Source organism: Pelmatolapia mariae, linkage group LG14, assembly GCF_036321145.2.
Source record: "Pelmatolapia mariae isolate MD_Pm_ZW linkage group LG14, Pm_UMD_F_2, whole genome shotgun sequence".
Taxonomy (NCBI): domain Eukaryota; kingdom Metazoa; phylum Chordata; class Actinopteri; order Cichliformes; family Cichlidae; genus Pelmatolapia; species Pelmatolapia mariae.
The window spans coordinates 40,375,232-40,398,915 of record NC_086239.1 but is presented as its reverse complement, the minus strand read 5'-3'; the positions used below and the strand labels follow the sequence as shown (position 1 = coordinate 40,398,915).

The following is a 23,684-nucleotide window of genomic DNA, read 5'->3' as shown; positions in this document are numbered from 1 at the left end:
CAAGCTTTACTCAACTCATTCTTCTTGCTTCCTCCACTTCTGTACCATTGATTCATTAATGTTGAATTCTCTGGCAGCTGCTCTATTCCCATATTGTTGCAGTATATTAATGAATTATCTCAGTTGTTCTCCTGACTGAAGTTTGGTCCATTTAAGGCATCCTGCCATGCGATTGCATTTGTCCCTAACCATCGGGAACCCTCCCGTTAACGAGTGGAAAAAATTTAGCGTTCATCCTCCAGCTTCACTGTGTTTATGTTATGCTAACATAGCTCTGTTTCTAGCGATCATGTAGCACATCATTATATACCACCTAGCCCAACTTCAGTAACCCTACAAACGTCACTGCTGTTTAGTTTTCTGTCTTCAATTATGTTGGAAGTGATAGCAGAGCTGTATGTTTGAATTTTTTCAGAAATCTCTCAGTCAGAACATGCTATATCATGTTTAAGTGGAAACTAGCGAGCTAACTTCCTGCTATCTTCCTGCTAACTTCTAACTCCGTTAAGTTTAATAAATTCTGTTTTCATGGATGCCTGGATGTTAAACTTAATTGTTACACCTGGTAAAGCAGTGTTGTGGAAGTTTTCCATTAAATAAAGCCTGCAGACAAGCGGTGAGCGGTAGCTAACATTCTTTAATCAAAACACAAAGAACAGAAAACCAAGCTTGGTGGAGAGCCTGCATGATCGCGGGGCAGACGGTCAGAGTCTCCCCGAGCCTAGTATGGCTCTCAGTTAAATACCTTCTTCAGGAACAAAAGGCAGTACACAGCTGTTTCACACCTTAAGGTTCACACTCCCTTGCTACCTCCCAGAGTTGTTGAAGAGACAAAAGACTCTTCCTGTGGAGTTTTCTGCTTCCCCCCAACTTCCTTACTAGACCCCCACCATCTGTCTAACTGTATGAGTGTGAGACATGTTAAAATCCAGTGGCACCAAGGCATACAATAAAGTAATGTGATTAATACATAAATAAAAGAAATTCCTATACAGCAGTAACACTGTTTATTTTATTAAAGATGAAAGGATTTAGACAGTTTTAACTCTCAGTGATCCTGCAGTGTTCGTTTGACTTTGGGACCTGAAACGGACGGAGTTTAGGACCCAGATCTCTCTGCGAGGCTCCTGACTACCATAGCCATAATGCTCTGACAGTCCATCAAGCGGTGCGGCTTCATAGCTTACCAAAGTCGTACTAAAACATTTTTTGACAGATTTTTGAGCGCCGTGTAGCACATAAAATCGGTTCGAGGTCAGTAAGCAGAACCACAATTCATACATAAGGTGCACTGTTGATTTTTGAGAAAATTAAAGGATTTTAAGTGTGCCTTATAGTGAGGAAAATATGGTACATGTAAAAAAAAAACAGTCAGCCACTTTCCTCAATCACCTTAACTCTTTTTTCGCATCAGCCTATTGGGCAATGCAAACAGAAAATATTGGTGAAAATAACACATCATCATAGATTTATCCATGCCTCTCACCTTCCATGTCCCTCCCTGTCCCTCCCTCTCTTGCCCTACGTGTCCCTCACTCTCTGTCCCTCGCTCTCTCACCTTCCATGTCCCTCTCTCTCTCCGCTCTCCCTCTCTTGCCCTCCCTGTCCCTCCCTCTCTTGCTCTCCCTGTCCCTCCCTCTCTTGCTCTCTCTGTCCCTCCCTCTCTTGCTCTCTCTGTCCCTCCCTCTCTTGCCCTCTCTGTCCATCCCTCTCTTGCCCTCCCTGTCCCTCCCTGTCTCACCCTCCCTGTCCCTCACTCTCTGTCCCTCGCTCTCTCACCTTCCATGTCCCTCCCTCTCCCGCCCTCCCTGTCCCTCCCTCTCTCGCTCTCTCTGTCCCTCCCTCTCTCACCCTACCTGTCCCTCGCTGTCTCGCCCTCCTTGTCCCTGCCTTTCCCTCCCTGTTCCTGGCTCTCTGCCCCTCCCTGTCCCTCCCTCTCTCACCTTCCATGTCCATCCCTGTCCCACCCTCTCTTGCCCTACGTGTCCCTCACTCCCTGTCCCTCCCTCTCTTGCTCTCTCTGTCCCTCCCTGTCTCACCCTCCCTGTCCCTCACTCTCTGTCCCTCGCTCTCTCACCTTCCATGTCCCTCTCTCTCTCACCTTCCATGTCCCTCCCTCTCTGTCCCTCCCTCTCTTGCTCTCCCTGTCCCTCCCTCTCTTGCTCTCTCTGTCCCTCCCTGTCTCACCCTCCCTGTCCCTCACTCTCTGTCCCTCGCTTTCTCACCTTCCATGTCCCTCTCTCCCTCCGCTCTCCCTCTCTGTCCCTCCCTCTCCCGCCCTCCCTGTCCCTCCCTCTCTTGCTCTCTCTGTCCCTCCCTCTCTTGCCCTCCCTGTCCCTCCCTCTCTTGCTCTCTCTGTCCCTCCCCCTCTTGCTCTCTCTGTCCCTCCCTCTCTTGCCCTCCCTGTCCCTCCCTGTCTCACCCTCCCTGTCCCTCACTCTCTGTCCCTCGCTCTCTCACCTTCCATGTCCTTCCCTCTCCCGCCCTCCCTGTCCCTCCCTCTCTCGCTCTCTCTGTCCCTCCCTCTCTCACCCTACCTGTCCCCCGCTGTCTGTCCCTCCTTGTCCCTGCCTTTCCCTCCCTGTTCCTGGCTCTCTGCCCCTCCCTGTCCCTCCCTCTCTCACCTTCCATGTCTATCCCTGTCCCACCCTCTCTTGCCCTACGTGTCCCTCACTCCCTGTCCCTCCCTCTCTTGCTCTCTCTGTCCCTCCCTCTCTTGCTCTCTCTGTCCCTCCCTCTCTTGCCCTCTCTGTCCATCCCTCTCTTGCCCTCCCTGTCCCTCCCTGTCTCACCCTCCCTGTCCCTCGCTCTCTCACCTTCCATGTCCCTCTCTCTCTCCGCCCTCCCTCTCTGTCCCTCCCTCTCCCGCCCTCCCTGTCCCTCGCTCTCTTGCCCTCCTTGTCCCTGCCTTTCCCTCCCTGTTCCTGGCTCTCTGCCCCTCCCTGTCCCTCCCTCTCTCACCTTCCATGTCCATCCCTGTCCCACCCTCTCTTGCCCTATGTGTCCCTCACTCTCTGTCCCTCGCTCTCTCACCTTCCATGTCCCTCTTTCTCTCCGCCCTCCCTCTCTGTCCCTCATTCTCTCGCCCTCCCTGTCCCTCGCTTTCTCTTTGTCCCTGGCTGTCCCTTGTTCTCGACCCTCTCTCGCCCTCCCTGTCCCTCGCTCTCTCTCGCCCTCTTTGTCCCTTGCTCTCTCGCCCTCCCTGTCCCTCGCTCTCTCTCGCCCTCTTTGTCCCTCCCTCTCCCGCCCTCCCTGTGCCTCCCTCTCTCACCCTACCTGTCCCTCGCTCTCTCGCCCTCCTTGTCCCTGCCTTTCCCTCCCTGTTCCTGGCTCTCTGCCCCTCCCTGTCCCTCCCTCTCTCACCTTCCATGTCCATCCCTGTCCCACCCTCTCTTGCCCTACGTGTCCCTCACTCCCTGTCCCTCCCTCTCTTGCTCTCTCTGTCCCTCCCTCTCTTGCCCTCTCTGTCCCTCCCTCTCTTGCTCTCTCTGTCCCTCCCTCTCTTGCCCTCCCTGTCCCTCCCTGTCTCACCCTCCCTGTCCCTCGCTCTCTCACCTTCCATGTCCCTCTCTCTCTCCGCCCTCCCTCTCTGTCCCTCCCTCTCCCGCCCTCCCTGTCCCTCGCTCTCTTGCCCTCCTTGTCCCTGCCTTTCCCTCCCTGTTCCTGGCTCTCTGCCCCTCCCTGTCCCTCCCTCTCTCACCTTCCATGTCCATCCCTGTCCCACCCTCTCTTGCCCTATGTGTCCCTCACTCTCTGTCCCTCGCTCTCTCACCTTCCATGTCCCTCTTTCTCTCCGCCCTCCCTCTCTGTCCCTCATTCTCTCGCCCTCCCTGTCCCTCGCTTTCTCTTTGTCCCTGGCTGTCCCTTGTTCTCGACCCTCTCTCGCCCTCCCTGTCCCTCGCTCTCTCTCGCCCTCTTTGTCCCTTGCTCTCTCGCCCTCCCTGTCCCTCGCTCTCTCTCGCCCTCTTTGTCCCTCCCTCTCCCGCCCTCCCTGTGCCTCCCTCTCTCACCCTACCTGTCCCTCGCTCTCTCGCCCTCCTTGTCCCTGCCTTTCCCTCCCTGTTCCTGGCTCTCTGCCCCTCCCTGTCCCTCCCTCTCTCACCTTCCATGTCCATCCCTGTCCCACCCTCTCTTGCCCTACGTGTCCCTCACTCTCTGTCCCTCGCTCTCTCACCCTCTTTGTCCCTCACTTTCTCGCTCTCTCTGTCCCTCGCTCTCTCACCTTCCATGTCCCTCTTGCTCTCTGCCCTCCCTCTCTGTCCCTCATTCTCTCGCCCTCCCTGTCCCTCGCTTTCTCTTTGTCCCTGGCTGTCCCTTGTTCTCGACCCTCTCTCGCCCTCCCTGTCCCTCGCTCTCTCTCACCCTCTTTGTCCCTTGCTCTCTCGCCCTCCCTGTCCCTCGCTCTCTCTCGCCCTCTTTGTCCCTTGCTCTCTCTCCCTCTCTGTCCCTCGCTGTCTCACCCTCTCTCTATTGTCCCCTTCCCCTGTGAGGTTTGTTCCAGCTGTGTTTTCACCTGTTGCCCCACCCTTTTTCATTCCTTTGTATTTAAATCCTTAGTTTGTCTCTGCTCCCTGTTACGTTGTCTGTCTTCATGCTAGTCCTCCTATCATGTTCAGTTTTGTTGAGCCTGACTGAATGGTACCTACAGTTTTGTGTAGTAGACCCAGAACGTTGCTGCAACGATTATATCTCTTGTCTGTTGTGCAAATGCTTTGATATTCACTGGACAGATATTCCAAGTGGACAGATACCAGACTATAGATCTTCGTTACCGAACTTAGCATAAGCTTCATTAGTAGCAACAGCCTATTGGTTCTAAAGACTTTCACTTTTTCTTTCACAAGGTCAGAGAAATGTCTACATTTGTTTCTAAAGAACAAACACATGCAGGTGTTTGTATGTGAACTGTACATGAACCAAAAGCGTTCTGCTGTGCCGTGTCCTGCAGGCCTTTCAAACAGCAATATTTGATCAATCTGTTTCTAATTGTGCCCTCATACACTTTGACCTTTTAAACTCACACCTGCTGAAGGCATTTGATTATCAGCACTTAACTACTGCTGTGTCTCTCATCTTTGTACTTTCAGAAACAAGGATGGACCCGTGGGTGATGGGTAATGAGGTCATGCTGTTTGTGCACGTTTAAACTGATGCGAACGGGTTAAAAGAAGCACAGCTGCAGCTCAGTGGGGAGGGACTGGTAGTCAGGCTGCGCTGTGCAGTGTCTCAGTTTTTGTGTTGTATAGCAGAATGGTATGTTTGGAGAATGTTTCCAAGCTGTTCCTGTTAAATGTGATGTTAACTGAACTTCAGGTAACCTGCAAGAAAAGAACGAGAAACGAGTTCCTGTGAGGTATTCTGAGCCTCGAGGATGATGATAAATGCTACAGAGATTACACATTTCACTCTAAGTCCCTACTTTGACACTGGTGCATACAGATACTTGTATTTGCTCATTATTCTAACTTCTTATGCTGCAATTATTTGTGCTAACCTCCTGCTGATTGTGGTTATCTGTGTGAACAGAAGCTTACATGAACCTATGTACATGTTTCTGTGCAGCCTGTTTGTGAATGAGCTGTATGGTAGTACAGGGCTGTTTCCGTTCCTCCTGCTTCAGATCCTCTCTGATGTTCACACTGTTTCTGTTTCATTTTGTTTCCTGCAGGTTTTCTGTGTGTACACTTACGCTTGTGTGGAGTTTATAAACTTAGTCGTCATGTCTTATGACAGATATTATGCCATCTGCTGGCCTCTTCAATATAAATCATGTATGACACTTAAAACAGTCACCACGCTGATTTCTCTAACGTGGTTATTACCTTTTATTATGATTGTTGTGCTTATATCTTTGAGTGCTCCTCTACAGCTCTGTGGAAACGTCATCAATAAAGTCTTTTGTGGAAACTACGCCATCATTAAACTGGCCTGCTCTGACACCAGAGTCCATAACATCTTTGGACTCATTTACACTTTCATCTCTGTCATTATTCCTCTTGTTTTAATCCTGTACACCTACGTGAGGATCCTGAAAGTCTGTTTTTCTGGCTCCAAGCAGACCCGACAGAAAGCCGTCAGCACCTGCACGCCTCATCTCGCCTCCATCTTGAACTTTTTTTTCGGTTGCTGTTTTCAGATATTACAAAGCAGATTTGATACAAGTGGTGTGCCGAATGTTTTTGGCATTTTATCATCATTGTACTTTCTGACATGCCAGCCGCTCTTCACACCACTACTGTACGGGCTGAAAATGACCACAATACGCATTGCATGTAAACAGCTGTTTTGTGGTCCACTGACACGTTTGTTCAGTTGTAGCAGTGATATCTTCTCCAAAAGCCACCAAAGTCAGAGTTATTGTTAATGCATGTCGATTAAAAGGAAACTTATTTTGGAGCTGAAATCATTCAAACTTTGCTCTTCATGGTTTTTAAAGTTCAGTTAAGTTTACATACATCTGTTTTTGTCAGTATGCTTGAACAAATAAACTAATATGTGCGACTTAGTTTTCTGTTGTTACGCTTGCAGCACGTAACATTTATTTTGTGTGATGTGTGTTTTTCACTTGAGCAGAGATAAACAGTCAGGTGGTTTGGGATCAGTGTGTCTAACTTCCAGAGGGAACAGATCAACACACAAACAGCAAAGTAAAAGCAAAAGACGTGCCATCAACAACTGCACATAAACACTTTGAACAGATAACAAAATAAAAATAGATTTTTGCTAATTTGTGCATAAAATTACACATTTAAACTGAAATCACATGAATATAAAGTTTTATTGGTTGATAAATTTCCATCAGTCCACATGATTCAAAGTGAACTCACTTACTGCCATTTAATAGTGAGAACATTTTCTATAAATATTAAAAGTCTCACAACACAACTGTTTCCCTCACTGAGGGAATAGTCAGTGAATGTGCAAACATGGATCTGTATTTATTATGAGCAGGTGTCTGAAATCATGTTTTCACTTTTTTCTCACTGCTTCACTGAGTGAATGTGTTAAATGCAGAGAGGAATTTTCCCACGGGGATCAATAATGTATACATTATTATTATTATCATCATCATCATCATTATTATTCATTAAAAAACAGTTAGAAAAATTATTTTTTGTGTATTTTCAACTGTAAGTAGTTGATTTATGTAGTTGGTTTGTGAGATGGAGACATGGAGAGACTCAAATAGCTTAAATCATCACAACAACAGACCGGGGACAAGAGGCCTGGAGGCTAGTTGTTAAAGACTACAGTCATGGTGGATGTTTCTCATAACTCATCCAGATTAGGTTGTGCTTTTCAGTATATGGTGTCCCATCATCATTCTGCTATTAAGTGTTGGATAGGTGTTGGGCACCTTTGCATTGTCTGCAGCCTGGCTAAAGTGGACTCCTGTCTGTATTTATCTGGTGGTGAGGTGAGCAGGAGGGCGGGCAGGTGGGTGTGATCTTCAGCTTTGACAGGTGGAAAGCGCCTGATGTCCTTACTGGTGAGCGGCAGCGTGAGGCGAACGGAGGAGTGACAGAGGGTATCTCTGGTGAGTACATCTTAGTCTTTATCTCCATGGTTATTGTACTTCCTGTTTTATTTTGACAGTCTCTGGTCCTGTGTTCAGTGTCTTCAGTTTGCCTCACCTGTCGTGTTAGTCTGTATTAGTTCCAGCTGTGTTCCCTCCTGTTTTCCATCCTTTTGTTATCCTGTGTGTCGCATCATCCCCGTTTGCTGTGTGTTTCCATGTGTTCCAGGTTTCCCTTGATAATTCCTAATTGATCCATTCCTCAAAGAAAGGATTTGCTGCCCGAACAGTAAACTGTGCTCTGTTGGAACCTGGCCGTATTATTTGCCCAGGGAATTTACCCATGGGACTTTGGTGGTTTTTATGTTCCTCCCTCTGCTAACCTCGCAGCTGCATGTGACATTATCCACTCTCCTCCCTCCCCCTACTGGGTAGGTCATATCATAAACTGATTCACCTCATCTCCTGCTATCTGCCTGTTGTGAGGAGGCAGCCTGTGACCACTAGCAGTATTAGGCAGTGGTTGGAGGAGGCCTTAGCAGAACATAAGGGCTGTTTTGAGGTGACACACTGGGAGACACTCTTTGAGCCTCATGGTGAGGACATCAATGGGCTCACTAAGTGTATCACAGACTACATAACCTTCTGCACTGACTCCATTGTTCCGGCTCAGACTGTCCATTGTTACCCAAATAGCAATCCCTTGTCATGATCTGAATGAGTGGCTGGAAACTTCCTCAGTCCCCCTGGTATCCACCCCTGGGCAGGGCCATCATATCTTCGACAGCTTCACTCACCTGGAGCTGATTTGAGGTAAACAGGTTGGAGGGATTTAAGCCCTACACTGATGTTCCTTCTCCGCCAGTTTGTCAGGTACTCCATGTTGGTATCCGGCTCTAATGCTCCATATTCTCTTTGCCAGGTGCTTTACTTACCTTGTTCTCTTGTGCCTTAGTTCTCCCGGATGCTCCAGAACCCTTACCCAAGACTTAAGCTCATCTCCTGGACTTCAGATGACCCACGTTTCCTCTGGAAATCTCTCTGTGCCTCACCTGCCTGTCCTCCTGCCATCACACTCCCTCAGAACGTACAGAACTCAAGCCAGTCATCTCACACCGTCTAGCCCACGTCTCTGCACTGAATCATACTTGTTATTAATCTCTGTCTCTCTTCCACAGCATGTCTTTATCCTGTCTTCCTTCTCTCACCCCAACCAGTCGCAGCAGATGGCCCCGCCCCTCCCTGAGCCTGGTTCTGCCGGAGGTTTCTTCCTGTTAAAAGGGAGTTTTTCCTTCCCACTGTCACCAAAGCGCTTGCTCATAGGGGGTCATATGATTCCCCGAAAGCTGATTCTGTTCATCTGGACGTAGCGTTTTCAGTGGGGGAAACGTTTTGTCACTCATCCAAGTGACTTCTTCAGTCTCAGCTGACTGCAGGTTTCCCCAATCTTATAAACAGTACATTTGCATAATGACTGAAACCAGCCCACTGAAGGAACAATGGGCTGTGAGGTCAGTTCCTTAATCATAATTATGCAAATTCTCATGACCATTGATCAACAACCACTGACCAAAACCCACTGATCAAAGAACACTGATCAATGTCCATGAGTACCATTCACAGAAAGTTGGGGAATGGCTGCAATCACAGCATTGTAAGATGGCAAAGGATTTACCCTTAAGACCCCTCCTCAATTCAGAGATGGTCTTTCCCTTTACGCTATGTCCAGATGAACAGAATCAACTTTTGGGGATTTAATTACCTGGATGATTGAGCATGCATCAAGACACTCATATGATTGTTGGGCTGTCTCTCTTTTTCTGTTTTTTGCGTGTTACTGTAGGGTCTACCTTACAATACAAAGTGCAACTGTTGTTGTGATTTGGCACTGTATAAATAAATTGAATAATGAACTAATAATGAACCAAGCTGCCACTATGGGTGTACAGGGAAGGAAGTGCTTGCAACAGGCCCAAGACATCAAACTCAAAGAGCAGCACTGAGAGGACACTTTAGTGCTGCTCTTAAGACTGTTAAATCCAAATGAAAAAATAATTATCTACTGGTTTGGGCATATTTCTGTTTTATCCTGTGTGATTTCTGGTAGTACACAGGGAAAGAAACTGTAAGCAAATAAATTGTATGGCAGCCATGGACAGCCATTGCTACATCTCTATGAGTGAATGAGAAAAACATCCATCCATCAATACTTTCAGTCTGTCCTTCCTTTGGCCTTGTGTTGAGATTGAGTTACTAATGTTTTTTTTACGCAACTGTGTATTTTTTCAGTTTAAAAGAGTTATTTAGTTTGCAAAGCAGGTCCCTTGGTAATGACACCAGACTGCTGTGGGACTAAACTGAAAAGCTTAAATGAAGCAGAGGTGAAGTTACAGGTCAGTCTGTGTGTCATTCAGTATCCCATGTTACACATGACTACAGAGACTTTTGATACTACACATATACTAAACTGTACTGGAGAGGTAAGTTTGAGATCTTTGTCACAAATGATCCTTCAGTGATATAATGTGTTGCTTGTGTGGTTATTTTGGCTAATTCATGCCACAGTTTAAAGCAGGTGAAAGCATCACTAACACAGCATGAATACTTCTAAATGTATAGTATCCTGTGGATAGTGTTGGCTTGCTGTGAACCATGGAGATCATAAGAAACTCCACACAGTTTTCATATTTTACTCTTGGTGCCTATGTTGACACACAGATGTTTAAATATTTATATTTCATAATTATTTTGTCTCTGTATATGTTTACAGTTGGTTCCAATGTCCTGCTGATTGTGGTTATCTGTGTGAACAGAAGCTTACATGAACCTATGTACATGTTTCTGTGCAGCCTGTTTGTGAATGAGCTGTATGGTAGTACAGGGCTGTTTCCGTTCCTCCTGCTTCAGATCCTCTCTGATGTTCACACTGTTTCTGCTCCTCTGTGCTTCCTGCAGGTTTTCTGTATTTACTTATATGCAAGTGTAGAGTTTAGTAACTTAGCTGCCATGTCTTATGACAGATACATGTCCATCTGTTATCCTCTTCAATATCACACACTAATGACGTCTAATAAAGTTGCCCTTCTGATAGCTGTGACATGGATACCTCCTCTACTTGCCGTTTGTGTCACAACATGTCTGAGTGCTTCATTGAAGCTATGTGGAAATGTCATTAACAAAGTGTACTGTAACAATCACTCCATTATCAAGCTGGGATGTCACGGCACGACAGTTAATAATCTCTATGAGCTCACTGCTGCCTCTGTCACAGTGTGTGTCCCAGTATCTGTAATTCTGTACACCTACACAAGGATCCTGAAAATCTGTTTTTCTGGATCCAAACAGACGCGACAGAAAGCTGTCAGTACCTGCACGCCTCACCTCGCTTCTCTGCTCAACTTTTCTTTTGGGGTTTCCTTTGAAATACTACAGAGCAGGTTTGATATGAGCCATGTTCCAAACATGTTACAGATATTTTTATCAGTGTACTTTCTTACATGTCAGCCCCTCTTCAATCCTGTCATGTATGGCTTGAACATGTCCAAAATACGGACCATATGTAAAAATCTGCTCTTAGGTTCTGTTGGGAAGAGCAGGATATTTATCAAAATTGTTCAGATTGAGAAATAAGAGGAAAACTACACTGATATGAAGAAGGAGCGTTTCTTCATATGACATATTGTTTCAGGTTTGGAAATTTACCATTCAACAGCTGATGCAGACATGTCTAACAGTCATTGAAAATCAATCAAATAAAAATAATGGATATGTAAAAAAATGAGGAAGTGTCTTCATTCCCAGACAGATTATTGAAAACTGTTTAAATAATGAAAGAAAAGATAATTGTTTCTGTGTTATTGCTGCTTGATGTGAATATTAACATTATGATACTTTATACTTGGACCACAGAAATGTCACTACACTACTAATCAAAGCCATGCCTAAATCATTAGTATTAATTTTCGTATAATGTTATTTAAATAGCTCCAATATGAGCCATCTCAGGGCACTTGATGATGTAAAGGAAGACAACATTTTGAAAAGAACCTTAGGGAACCACAGTTTGTGACAGTAGGGTTGTTATAGCTCAAATCCACCAATTTTAGAACAGTTGCTGCTTATCCATCTCCAATTTGCTCAGAAATGTTATGGTAGAAAAAGTACCCATTCATAATTGTGGTGATTTTCTAGTTTGATATATCTAATACATATACAATACATAAGTATATATTCTTTTGAAAAATTGTTCATAGACCCATTTTTCTGTATCAGCATTTAAACATAAATATCTCAAACTATCAAAGTTAAAACCTGAAAGTTTCAAGTTGCTTACCATGAAAATAAACCAGGAACTGTAATTTGGGACATTTAAAAAAAAATATTTTAGTACTGGCTAGATAAAACAAAACACAACAAAGTGCCATATTTGAATACACACCAGTAAAAGACTTTAGACTGCAAAAGACAACGAGGGAAAATTTCTGAACTGTACAGTTATATTTCACTATAAAGCAAAATAAAGCATGTCGAATGCAGTCCAAGAAGAAATTCTTAGCCATAAAAATGAAGAAAATGCTATTTTCATTCAACTTTCATGCTGTATTAAGCAAATATGCCAAATATTAAATAAGTTGTATCATAAAAACAAAAATACCAGACCGTAGTCTAATCCTAATAGAACAAAATTCTGGCTAAATTTTTGACACAATAAAATTAGTCAGATTGTCGCTAATGTAATGATCACTGTGTTAGTATACTAGTGTGTATACACACTAGTATACTAACACAGTGGTCCCCATCCTTTTTTGCACCACGGACCGGTTTAATGTCTGACAGTATTTTCATGGACCGCCCTTTAAGGTGTCGCGGATAAATACAACAAAATAAAATGATACGACCAAGACAAAAACTGTGGTATTTTGTAAATATAATAATAAACGTGAATTCACTGTGTAATTGTGTAACTTTATTAGCAGCGTCCCCCTTTAATGCGCCAAACATTGAGAGTAACATCCTCCTCTCTGCCCCTTAATGCTCTCTGGTCGCTATGGTAACGCGCAAAAATTTCTTTCAAAGAAATATGAATCGAATCGGGAAAAAGACCGAGTTAATGATAAAACCCCTGAAAACCATAAATTTCACACCCGAGCCTCAACTCTCAGGGCCTGGTACCAAACGACTTATGGACAGGTACCGGCCTGGGGGTTGGGGACCGCTGTACTAAGACTAGAAACAGCTTTAGTGAAGGTTACAAATGATCTTCTTATGGCCTCTGACAGTGGACTCATCTCTGTGCTTGTCCTGCTAGACCTCAGTGCAGCGTTCGATACTGTCGACCATAATATCCTATTAGAGCGATTAGAGCGTGCTGTAGGTATTACAGGTACTGCACTGCAGTGGTTTGTATCATATCTATCTGTCCATCCATCCATCCATCCATTTTCTTCCACCTATCCGGGGCCGGGTTGTGGCGGCAGCAGCCCAAGCAGAGAAGCTCAGACCTCCCTCTCCCCAGCCACCTCCACCAGCTTATCCGGGGGAACACCAAGGCATTTCCAGGCCAGCCGAGAGATATAATCTCTCCAGCGTGTCCTGGGTCTGCCCCGGGGTTCCTCCCGGTGGGACATGCTGAGAAAACCTCGCCCAGGAGGCGCCTAGGGGGTATCCTTGTCAGATGCCCGAACCACGTCAACTGGCTCCTTCCGATGTGGAGGAGCAGCGGCTCTACTCTGAGCCCCTCCCGGATGGCCGAACTTCTCACCCTGTCTCTGTTGATCTCCCGCTCCCTTCTCCCATCACTCGTGAACAAGACCCCGAGATACTTAAACTCCTCCACTTGGGGCAGTGTCTCGTCCCTGACCCGGAGTGGGCACTCCACCCTTTTCCGGATGAGGACCATGGCCTCAGATTTGGAGGTGCTGTCCGGACCAGGGCCCAGTGCAGCAGCGCCGCCCGGCCCCACAGAGCCCGGGACAGCCCACCCGACCCCACTACAGAGAAAACTGCACCCACCCCATCATCCACTCATCTTCCAGACTACACAAGACAATAGACGCCCAGGCTGAGATCTTCCTCCACCTCTCCTATATCTCCCCCTCCTGCAGAGAGAATTCCTGAGGAGAGGAAAGCTCCTGCAAGATGTGACAACCTCCCCCACCAGTTGAAGAGTCCCCCAGGAGGCTCGATGCACTGGCGGCGCCCTGCGCCAGGACTGGGCCCCCATATGCCCACCCGCCCACAACCCCAGCAACACACCAACCAGGACCCGAGCCCCCGAGGCCCGGCCAGGGCCCCAGCCCAGAGACGGAGCGCCCCCAGAACCTCACGCCCGTCCTGGACCCACCCAGGGGCAGCCAGGCTACCAGGTCAGTAACCCACGTCCGTCAGCACAGACCCTCCCCTAGCCCCGCTGCACGCAGCCACGAGGAAACCGTCACCTAAGAGCCAACAGAGCCCTTAATTGGCCATGACCGCTACCCCGGGTTGAGCCACCCAAGGAAGATGCTCCTGGGGAACCCCCCGACACCCTAAGCCTGTCTCTACCCCCACACCAATCACAACAGTGAAGGTGGGACCAAATTATGACCCCCCACCCCCACTAGGTGATGGAGCTGATCAAAGGAGCCCAGAGCAATTGATCTGATGTGGTGGCAGAGGCTGTATCAAGACTAATGTAATCTAATAGATAATTTCTATACTGGTTAGAATTAAGATTATTTTTATTTTTCCAGTTCATGAGGACTGTTTTCTTGGCTATGCATAGGGCAGTGAAAACCATGTGGGCTATATTCTTTTCTGAAGTGACATTATCTAAGCTGCCCAACAAACATACTAAAGGGGAAGTTGGAATGTTACATTTCAGACACTTCGATAAGTCTTCACATATCTCACGCCAAAACTTCTGAACTGGTGGACAGAACCAAAGAGCGTGGATATAATTGTCCGGTGAATTGGTTTGGCAGTGTGAGCAGTTGTTGGTAGACGTAAAGCCCATCTTGAACATCCGATGACCTGTATAGTGCACTCTATGTAGTATTTTGTATTGAATTAATTGAAGACTGGGATTTCTAATTAGATGAAAGGTTTTTAAGCAAATCTGAGACCAGAAGTTTTGGTCTAAGTTAACTGATAAATCCGCTTCCCATTTTGCAATAGGAAGTGATATTGATTCATCTATTTTAGAAAGCATTCTGTATATTTTGGATAGTAATTTGGGGGTTTTAAGAGTAAGAAATTGAACCACACTTGGTGGTGTTTGTAGTTCAACTTGACCCGGTTTAAATTTCTTTTTTACTATGGATTTAATTTGTTGATATTCTAAAAATCTTTTCTTGTTGATCCCATATTGTGTAACTAGTCTGTCAAATGAAATAAATTCTGTTCCTTCTAGTATATGTTCTAAATATTTGATTCCTTTACCACTCCAATCTGAAAAGTTTATCATATTATTGTTTTGTAATATGTCAGGGTTGTTCCAGATAGGTGTACGTTTGCATGGGATTAATGAAGACTCTGTCAACTTCAGAAACTCCCACCATGCTGTCAGAGAGGAGCTAATGTTGACGCTTTTGAAGCATTCATGTCGTTGGATGTTTGAGCTGATAAATGGTAGGTCTGAAATCTCTAGATTATTGCAAAGTGCTTGTTCTACATCTAGCCAAGGTTCATCTAAGAGGGTATGTTTTAGCCATCCTGAGATAAACTGAAGCCTGTTGGCTAAGAAGTAGTGCTGAAAGTTAGGTAGTTCTAATCCTCCTTTATCCTTGGTCTTTTGTAGTGTTTTTAAGCTTATACGTGGGGGCTTATTTTTCCAAAGGAATTTGGACATATATGAATCTAGAGATCTGAACCAATCTTGTGGCGGTTTAGTTGGGATCATTGAGAATAAATAATTTATTTTTGGTAAGACCATCATTTTTATAGCGGCAACCCTTCCCATGAGTGATATGGGTAGGCATTTCCACCTAGCCAGATCGCCTTCTACTTTCTTTAAAAGTGGGATATGGTTTAATTTAGTTAGATCTGCAAGCTTGGGAGAAACATTAATACCTAAATATTTTATATTTCCCGATTGCAGTGGAGTAGAAGAGGAATTATGGAAGGAGCAATTAATCGGAAGGACTGTAGATTTTGACCAGTTAATTGGGTAATCTGATATTCTTGCAAAAGAGTTTATCAATTCAATCACCCCAGAGATATTGGTTTGTGAATTTTGGAGAAAGAGTAGCACATCATCCGCATAAAGGCTGATTTTATGTTCCACGTTCTTGCATTTTATGCCCTTAATTACTGAATTCTGTCTAATTGCTGCTGCTAGTGGTTCAATAAAAATTGCAAACAGTGAAGGGGAGAGTGGGCATCCCTGCTTGGTGCCCCTCAGGAGACAGAAGCTGGAGGATGTCTGGTCATTTGTTCTGACACAAGCTGTTGGGGAATTATATAGTATTTTTAACCAGTTGATGAAAGAAGATCCAAAACCAAATTTGTGTAAAGTTGCAAATAGAAATTTCCAGTTAACTCTGTCAAACGCTTTTTCTGCATCTAAAGAAAATATTGTGGTTTCAAGGTTTTTACTGTATGAGTAGTGTAGCTGCCGTCAAAAGCAACTCTCGCATTTAAGTTCATTTTATTGGATTTAATGTTGAAAAAATTAGTAGTTGAAATGTTAAGAAGTAATAAATAAATAGTAATTCATGTTCTGTTCATTAGATTTATATGTTTAAATGTGTATTTGTGCTAACTGTGCAATTAGATAGGAACCTTTTCTATAGTTCCGTCTGTTGTTGCTAGGAGGGCATTTTTCTTGGCTGGCACACTCAGCAAGCTAATTAAGAGACGAGCCACGAGGTTTGCACGTCTACAGAAAGTTGTAAAGAGTGCCTTTTTGGACTACCCCACGACGTGAGGATTAAAGTTTTTATTCCCTTTGAGTGAGGCCAATGAGGTAAATGTTTTCTTTTGTTTATTATCGCTGTATGTAAATACGCTAGTATTGCGTGATATTCTAGTGCAATTACCGCAGTGTGAAGTGTAATGTGTATTTTATTGATCGTTTTGTTGGAATGTTTTGTTTTATATAATGCTTAAGGGCTTTATTAAGAATATTCATTTAAGTTGTATTTCTTTTTAGTTCTGACGGCATTGTATCGGCTGTGGTTGGACGTCATTACATGTTAAGGCATGTCGAAGAATCCTCCTGTCCGAAATAAATGTCAGTTTAAAAGCAAAGAACAAGTTGAGCTTTATTAAGACTCGAGGGGAGTAACAGTCAGAACTCAGCCTGCTTCGTGCTGGAGGATAGAGAAGGAGAAAGAGGTCTGCCGCAGCGGAGCCGAGCCGACAGCCGAGCGAGCGGAGCCGAGTGGCAGCGGAGCCGGGCCGACAGCCGAGCGAGCGGAGCCGAGTGGCAGCGGAGCCGAGCCGACAGCGCGCTGGGTCACGTGGTTAAGCTCGCGTCTCTCTCTCAAGCATCAAAGACACCCAAACACACACACAGACATCCCATAAGGCAACCAGAGTCCAGTGGTGCAGCTTGTTTAAGCTACAAATAAGTAACACGTTTATACAAGTTAAATGTGGAGAGTAGATTTCTTTAGCTCATCGTAAAGGGACTCTGTCAAGCAATGAAAGGGGAAGTGTGGTGGTTTTGGAGTAAAAGTTCAAGTTCATGTTATTAGTTGTTTATGCTAAGTAACTGCAATTAAGGCACGTTTAAGTTGATTATAAGGGTTTTGCTTATTTTTAAGACTGCATTAGATATTTAAAGGTCACATTATAGTATTTTGTTTGACATTGAAGGTTCTTTTCTGTTTAACTACAAGTGAAAAGCAATTTATTATTTTGGTTTAAGTGATGGTGACATATATTTAAGCTGACTCTTTAAAGTAAAGCAATTTAAGTGGACCTAGGTGACTTGAGTGTAGTATAACACCTCTGACTGTCTGTGACATGGAGCAAGAAGGCTGTGACACTGAAGCTGTGGAGCAGCAAGAAGCTTTTGAAGAGCAAGAAAGTTTGCAAGAACCATGCACAAGTAAAGCTACTAAAGAAGGAAGTTTGAGGAAAAGTCAAAGAGTTAAGAAGTTCACTGAAAGGGGCCAAGCACTACATGATGAAAAGGTGAACAAGCTTCAAGCTCGCTTTAAAGTCAGTTATGAAAAGTGGAAAGTTGTTGCAAAACAAGGCAAAAAAGCACTTGAAGAACCTGTTAGTGCAAAACTTAAAGAGCTTATTGACCGAGTTGAACACACCTCGGCAGAAGTGAAACAAGTTTATGATGAACTGCGCAATCATGAAACTCCTGATGCAGACACTCGCCGCAGAGTGGACACCTGTGATGCGGTTTCTCAGAAGATGATAAGGCTAACTCAAGAAAAATTAGCAGCAGAAGAAGACGAAGAACTTTCTGAGAGATTAGTTCACTGGAGTGATATAGGATCAGCATTCAATTCTGCAACCTCTCAAATATCCAAGAGTTCAAATAGCAGGCAATCAAGATGCTCAAGTAAGTTGTCTGTAAAGAGGCAAGAAGCAGCTGCAGAGCTTGCGGCTACTGAAGCAACTCTGAAGATTATGGAGGAAATGGAAAGTGAAAGAAAGGCACTTGAAATCCTTGAAGCAGAGAATGCTGAGAAACAGAAGGCCTTAGAGCAAAAGCGAAGAGAGCTAGAAAGGCTGGAAACAGTAAAGAGAATGAATGCTGCTAAAGCACGTCTGAAAGTGTACAATGAAGAAGGAAACTCAGATGAAGAAATATCAGACCTTCTGCACGAAAGGAGTAAACGGAGAAATGCCACATCTAAACCGATGACTCAGTTTGCACATTCACAACTTAATGCAAATGCAGAGCCGTTTGATATGCCACGAGCCACCTCAAGGTCACAACCAAGAGAAAGCAAACAGGAAGATAGTACCACAACATTGGCCCAAGCTCTAGCTGAGTCCATTCACATAAGTCGCCTACCAGTACCAGAACCTACAGTCTTCAACGGAGATCCTCTCAAGTACAAGGCTTGGAAATTATCGTTTCAAATGCTGATAGACAGAAAGAACATCCCAGTGAATGAAAAGATTTACTATCTTCGCAAGTATGTTGGAGGACCGGCGAGAAAGGCTGTTGAGAGTTATTTTCTGTTGGAAACAGAGCTTGCTTATTACTCAGCATGGAAGACTTTGGAGGAAAGATACGGAAGTTCATTTGTAATCGCCAAAGCTTTCAGAGATAAGTTGACATCATGGCCAAGGATTGGTAACAAGGATAGCGTTGAACTTCGCGAATTTTCAGATTTTCTCAGAGGATGTGAAGCGGCCATGCTTCAGGTTAAAGGTCTTGAAGTTTTGAATGACTGCAATGAGAATCAGAGAATGCTAAGCAAGCTACCTGATTGGTTGTCAGCGAGATGGAATCGAAAGGTCATTGAAATTGAAGAGCAAGATGGTTCTTTCCCAACATTTAGCCACTTTGTTGACTTCATTGCGAGAGAGGCCAAGATTGCGTGCAATCCTGTAACATCGCTTCATGCACTCAAAGCAGGTGACTCAGAGAAAACGAAATCTTCCAAGACAAGAAGTGTTGGAGCAAAGGTGCTAGCGAGTGCTGCAGAAGAGACGTCCAACACAAAAAAATGTGTGTTTTGTGAAAACTCAAATCATAGCATTCACACATGTAGGAAGTTTATGGACAAGGTCTTGAGTGAAAGAGTCAAGTTTGTGCAAACCAAGGGACTGTGCTTTGGATGTCTAGGCTTTGGACACCAATCAAAGAAATGTGAAAAGAGAAAGATGTGTGACACATGTAAAGGGAAACACCCGACATGTTTGCATGAAGAACGAGACAAATCCTCAAGGACAAGGAAAGAGAAAGAAAGTGACAAGGAACCACAAATGAAAGAGATGGAAGACAATAAAGAGAGTAGAGAAACCAAACCCAAGGAAGCACCAAGTGAAGCAATATCAAACCGTGTGATTCAAAGTGACAGAAGTAATCTCACATCTACAATCATTCCAGTTTGGTTATCCACAACCAGCAATCCTGAACATGAGATTCTTCTCTATGCTCTTCTTGATAGCCAAAGTGACACGACATTCGTTTTGAAAGAAAAGGCAGATGCTCTGGATGCAGAGAAGAAATGTGTGCAGTTAAAGCTCTCGACAATGTCTTCTAAAGATACTTTAGTACCAAGTCAAAGGTTGTCTGGATTACAGGTCAGAGGTTTCTATTCTTCAAGGAGAATTCCTCTTCCTGTGACATACACAAGAGAGTTTATTCCTGCGAATTTGAGTCATATTCCCACACAAAGGACAGCAAGAGCATGGCCACACTTAGAGCACCTGGCTGAAGAAATTGCTCCACTGATTGAATGTGAAGTAGGCCTGCTCATTGGTTACAATTGCTCACAAGTGTTGGTACCCAGAGAAGTTGTGGCAGGGAAAGATAATGAACCTTTTGCCCAAAGAACAGACCTTGGCTGGACAATAGTTGGAGGAACTAATCCATGTGTTGACTATGGGGACGCCATAGGATGTAGCCACAAAATCATTGTCAAGGAAGTGACACCCAGGCAGTCAGCTGAGCAGTTGGTCGAAGAAGTCCAATACATCTGTCGCACACAAGTCAAAGAGGTGGTCACATCCGCAGATGTTATTAAAGTGCTCGAGTCCGACTTCAATGAAAGAAAGGTGGAAGACTCACACTTCTCACAAGAAGATTTAAGGTTCATCTCCATAATGGAAGAAGGAGTGAAGATGAAAGCAGATGGACACTGTGAGTTACCTTTGCCATTTAAGGAAGACAGACCAAGTCTGGCAAACAACCGGAGCTGTGCAGAACACAGACTCAAATATTTGAAGAGAAGATTTGAGAAAGACAACCAATACCACAAAGACTACACAGAGTTCATGAAAGAGACTATAGAGCGTGGTGATGCAGAAAGAGTCCCCTCTGTAGACCTGGACAAAAGCCCTGCCTGGTACATTCCACACCATGGAGTGTATCATCCACAAAAGCCTGGCAAAATAAGAGTGGTGTTTGATTGTTCAGCAAAGTACGAAGGAGCGTCCTTGAACGACTACCTGCTTACAGGGCCAGAGTTAACCAACTCTCTGGTGGGGGTCCTGTGTCGATTTCGCAAAGGTCCAGTTGCAGTGATGTGCGACATTGAGCGCATGTTTCATCAATTCAGAGTCAGAGAAGAAGATCAAGATTACTTTCGCTTCTTGTGGTGGGACAATGGAGACTTCAACTCTGCTCCATCTGTCCATCGCATGCGCGTACACCTGTTTGGAGCTGCTTCTTCCCCTGCCTGTGCGAACTTTGGTCTCAAGTATATTGCTGCACAAGGTCAAGGCCAGTTCAGTGAAGCTACCATAAGATTCATTGAGCGAAATTTTTATGTGGACGATGGTCTTATCAGTTTCCACTCAGAAGAAGAGGCAATTCGTTTGGTGAAGGAAGCAAAGGAACTTTGCAGCACAGGAGGCTTACGACTTCACAAGTTTGTTTCAAACAGTAAGCAAGTACTTAATTCGCTGCCGGAAGAAGATTGTGCAGAAACAGTAAGAAAAGACTTGTCACTGGGCGAGCAACAAATTGAAAGAGCCCTAGGTGTCAAATGGTGCATCGACTCAGATCATTTCCAGTTTCGAGTAGTTGTGAACGAGCAGCCACTTTCCAGAAGAGGAGTGTTGTCCACGGTGGCCTCTATTTACGATCCACTTGGCTTTGTGGCACCTTTTGTTCTACTTGGGAAGCAGATACTACAGCAGATGTGTCGTGAGAAAGCAGATTGGGACGAACCACTCACAAGCGATCTGAAGTCACGGTGGGAGTCCTGGTTGTTGGATCTAAAAAATCTAGCAGATGTCAAAATTGACAGATGTTACGTGCCAAGAGATTTTCAACCAGTTCAGAAGTACGAGCTTCACCATTTCTCAGACGCAAGTGTTTCAGGGTATGGTGTTTGTACGTACCTGAGAGCTGTCAGTGAAGCAGGACAAGTTCACTGCTCTCTTGTCTTTGCCAAGTCCAGAGTAGCACCCACGAAGGTTACTACGGTGCCAAGATTGGAGCTATCTGCAGCAGTTGTAGCAGTGCGGATTAGTGACATGCTCAAAGCAGAGTTGGAGCTAGAAGACGCCCAAGAATTCTTCTGGACAGATTCTCAAGTTGTCTTGGGATATATCAACAACGATGCAAGACGTTTCCATGTTTTCGTTGCAAATCGCATTCAGCGTATTAAGGAAAGCACTCAACCGATGCAATGGAAGTTTGTGGCATCAGATCTCAATCCAGCTGACCATGCGTCCCGCGGACTGAAGGCCAAAGACCTTATTACCTCCAACTGGTTTAGCGGTCCAAGTTTTCTTTGGCAAAAGAAACTTCCCCACGGAGAAGTCGAGGTGGGAAAACTTGATGCAGAGGATCCAGAAGTACGCAAAGCTGGTGTACTCCATACAACTACGGAAACAGATTCTTTGGCAGAACATTTTCTGAAATTCTCCAGTTGGTCAAGGTTGGTCAAAGCGATGGCAAGACTTCTCAGATTTGTGAAAGAGTTTAAGGGCTTGGAAAGGAGAAGCAATAAAGCCACTAGCCTTGAAGAAAGGAGAGAAGCTGAGCTTAAAATCATATCCATTGTACAAAGATCAGTCTTCTGCAAGGAGATCAAAGCACTTCAAACGCGAAAGGATCTACCCAAGGACAGAACAAATAGACTCTATCGACTTGATCCCTTCCTGGATGAGAAGGGTGTTCTTAGAGTGGGAGGTAGATTAGAGCGTTCTACATTTCAGCCACACGTCAAGCACCCAGTCATCTTACCAAAGACTTGCCATATCGCAAAGTTACTGATTGATCACTATCATCAGCGAGTGAAACATCAAGGACGGGGCATGACGATGAATGAGCTGAGATCAAATGGAATATGGATACTAGGATGCAGTCAAGCAGTATCATCCTTTATCCACAACTGTGTTAAGTGCAGGAAATTCAGACGTCGAGCAGAAGAGCAAAAGATGGCAAACCTACCAAGTGAGAGAATGGAGACAACTCCTCCCTTCACATATTGCGGGATGGATTGTTTCGGCCCGTTCTACATTAAAGAAGGAAGAAAAGAACTGAAGCGTTACGGGCTTCTGTTTACCTGTCTATGCTCTCGTGCGGTGCACATAGAGCTACTCGATGATATGTCAACCGACGCTTTTCTAAACTCACTGCGTTCTTTCATCGCTTTGCGTGGGAATGTACGTCAGTTGCAATCAGATCAAGGCACCAATTTTGTTGGAGCCAGACGTGAGTTTCTGGAAGCAGTAAAGGAAATGGATCAGGAAAGTCTGAAACAGCTAGGCTGCGAGTTTGTGATGAATCCTCCCTCTGCCAGTCATATGGGTGGAGCCTGGGAAAGGCAAATTCGTACGATCCGAAGTGTATTGACAACCATTCTGGATCAGTCATCCAGATCATTGGACAGTTCATCTCTAAGAACCTATCTTTATGAAGTGATGGCGATAGTTAACAGCAGACCTATCACCCCACATCTACTCAACGATCCTACTGGACCTCAGCCACTTACACCTAATCTTCTGTTGACCATGAAGTCGTCAGTAATACTGCCACCACCAGGAGACTTTGTAAAGGAAGATTTGTATCTTCGCAAAAGATGGCGTAGAGTCCAGTACTTGGCCAATGAATTTTGGCACAGATGGAAGAAAGAGTATTTACTGAGCCTACAACAAAGACAAAAGTGGCACAAAACAAACAGAAATGCAAAGGTCAATGACATAGTGATCGTACAAGATGACCAAGCATCAAGAAACGACTGGAAGTTGGCCAAAGTTGTTGCCATACACCCGAGTGAAGATGGATGTATACGCAAAGTGCAACTGTTAATGAGTGACTCATTGTTAGATGACCATGGAAAGAGACTGAGTAAACCAGTTCTACTTGACAGACCTATACACAAGACTGTGACACTATTAGAAGCAGATTAGTTTACATTTCATAAGTTCATGGGTGAAAATCACAAGTGATTTGGTGGGAGTGTAGCTGCCGTCAAAAGCAACTCTCGCATTTAAGTTCATTTTATTGGATTTAATGTTGAAAAAATTAGTAGTTGAAATGTTAAGAAGTAATAAATAAATAGTAATTCATGTTCTGTTCATTAGATTTATA

The 23,684-nt window shown here is 44.7% G+C and overlaps 4 protein-coding genes across 4 annotated transcripts; 2 read left to right on the top strand and 2 right to left on the bottom strand.

Annotated features, from left to right (window-relative positions):
- Positions 1-2,670: 2,670 nt before the first annotated feature.
- On the bottom strand, positions 2,671-3,078 carry LOC135933762 (antho-RFamide neuropeptides type 2-like). Its single transcript, XM_065471921.1, has one exon. The coding sequence runs from the start codon at positions 3,076-3,078 to the stop codon at positions 2,671-2,673; it is 408 nt and encodes a 135-aa protein (XP_065327993.1).
- Positions 3,079-3,409: 331 nt separating this feature from the next.
- Positions 3,410-3,817, bottom strand: LOC135933761 (antho-RFamide neuropeptides type 2-like). Its single transcript, XM_065471920.1, has one exon. The coding sequence runs from the start codon at positions 3,815-3,817 to the stop codon at positions 3,410-3,412; it is 408 nt and encodes a 135-aa protein (XP_065327992.1).
- A 1,554-nt stretch (positions 3,818-5,371) lies between these two features.
- LOC134640755 (olfactory receptor 4B13-like) lies at positions 5,372-8,639 on the top strand. Its single transcript, XM_063492653.1, has 4 exons — positions 5,372-6,302; positions 7,418-7,537; positions 7,907-7,947; positions 8,472-8,639. Exons 1-4 carry the CDS (start codon positions 5,372-5,374, stop codon positions 8,637-8,639), a joined length of 1,260 nt encoding a protein of 419 aa, XP_063348723.1.
- A 1,529-nt stretch (positions 8,640-10,168) lies between these two features.
- Positions 10,169-11,146, top strand: LOC134640754 (olfactory receptor 10A3-like). Its single transcript, XM_063492652.1, has one exon. It carries the CDS (start codon positions 10,169-10,171, stop codon positions 11,144-11,146), a length of 978 nt encoding a protein of 325 aa, XP_063348722.1.
- Positions 11,147-23,684: the final 12,538 nt, after the last annotated feature.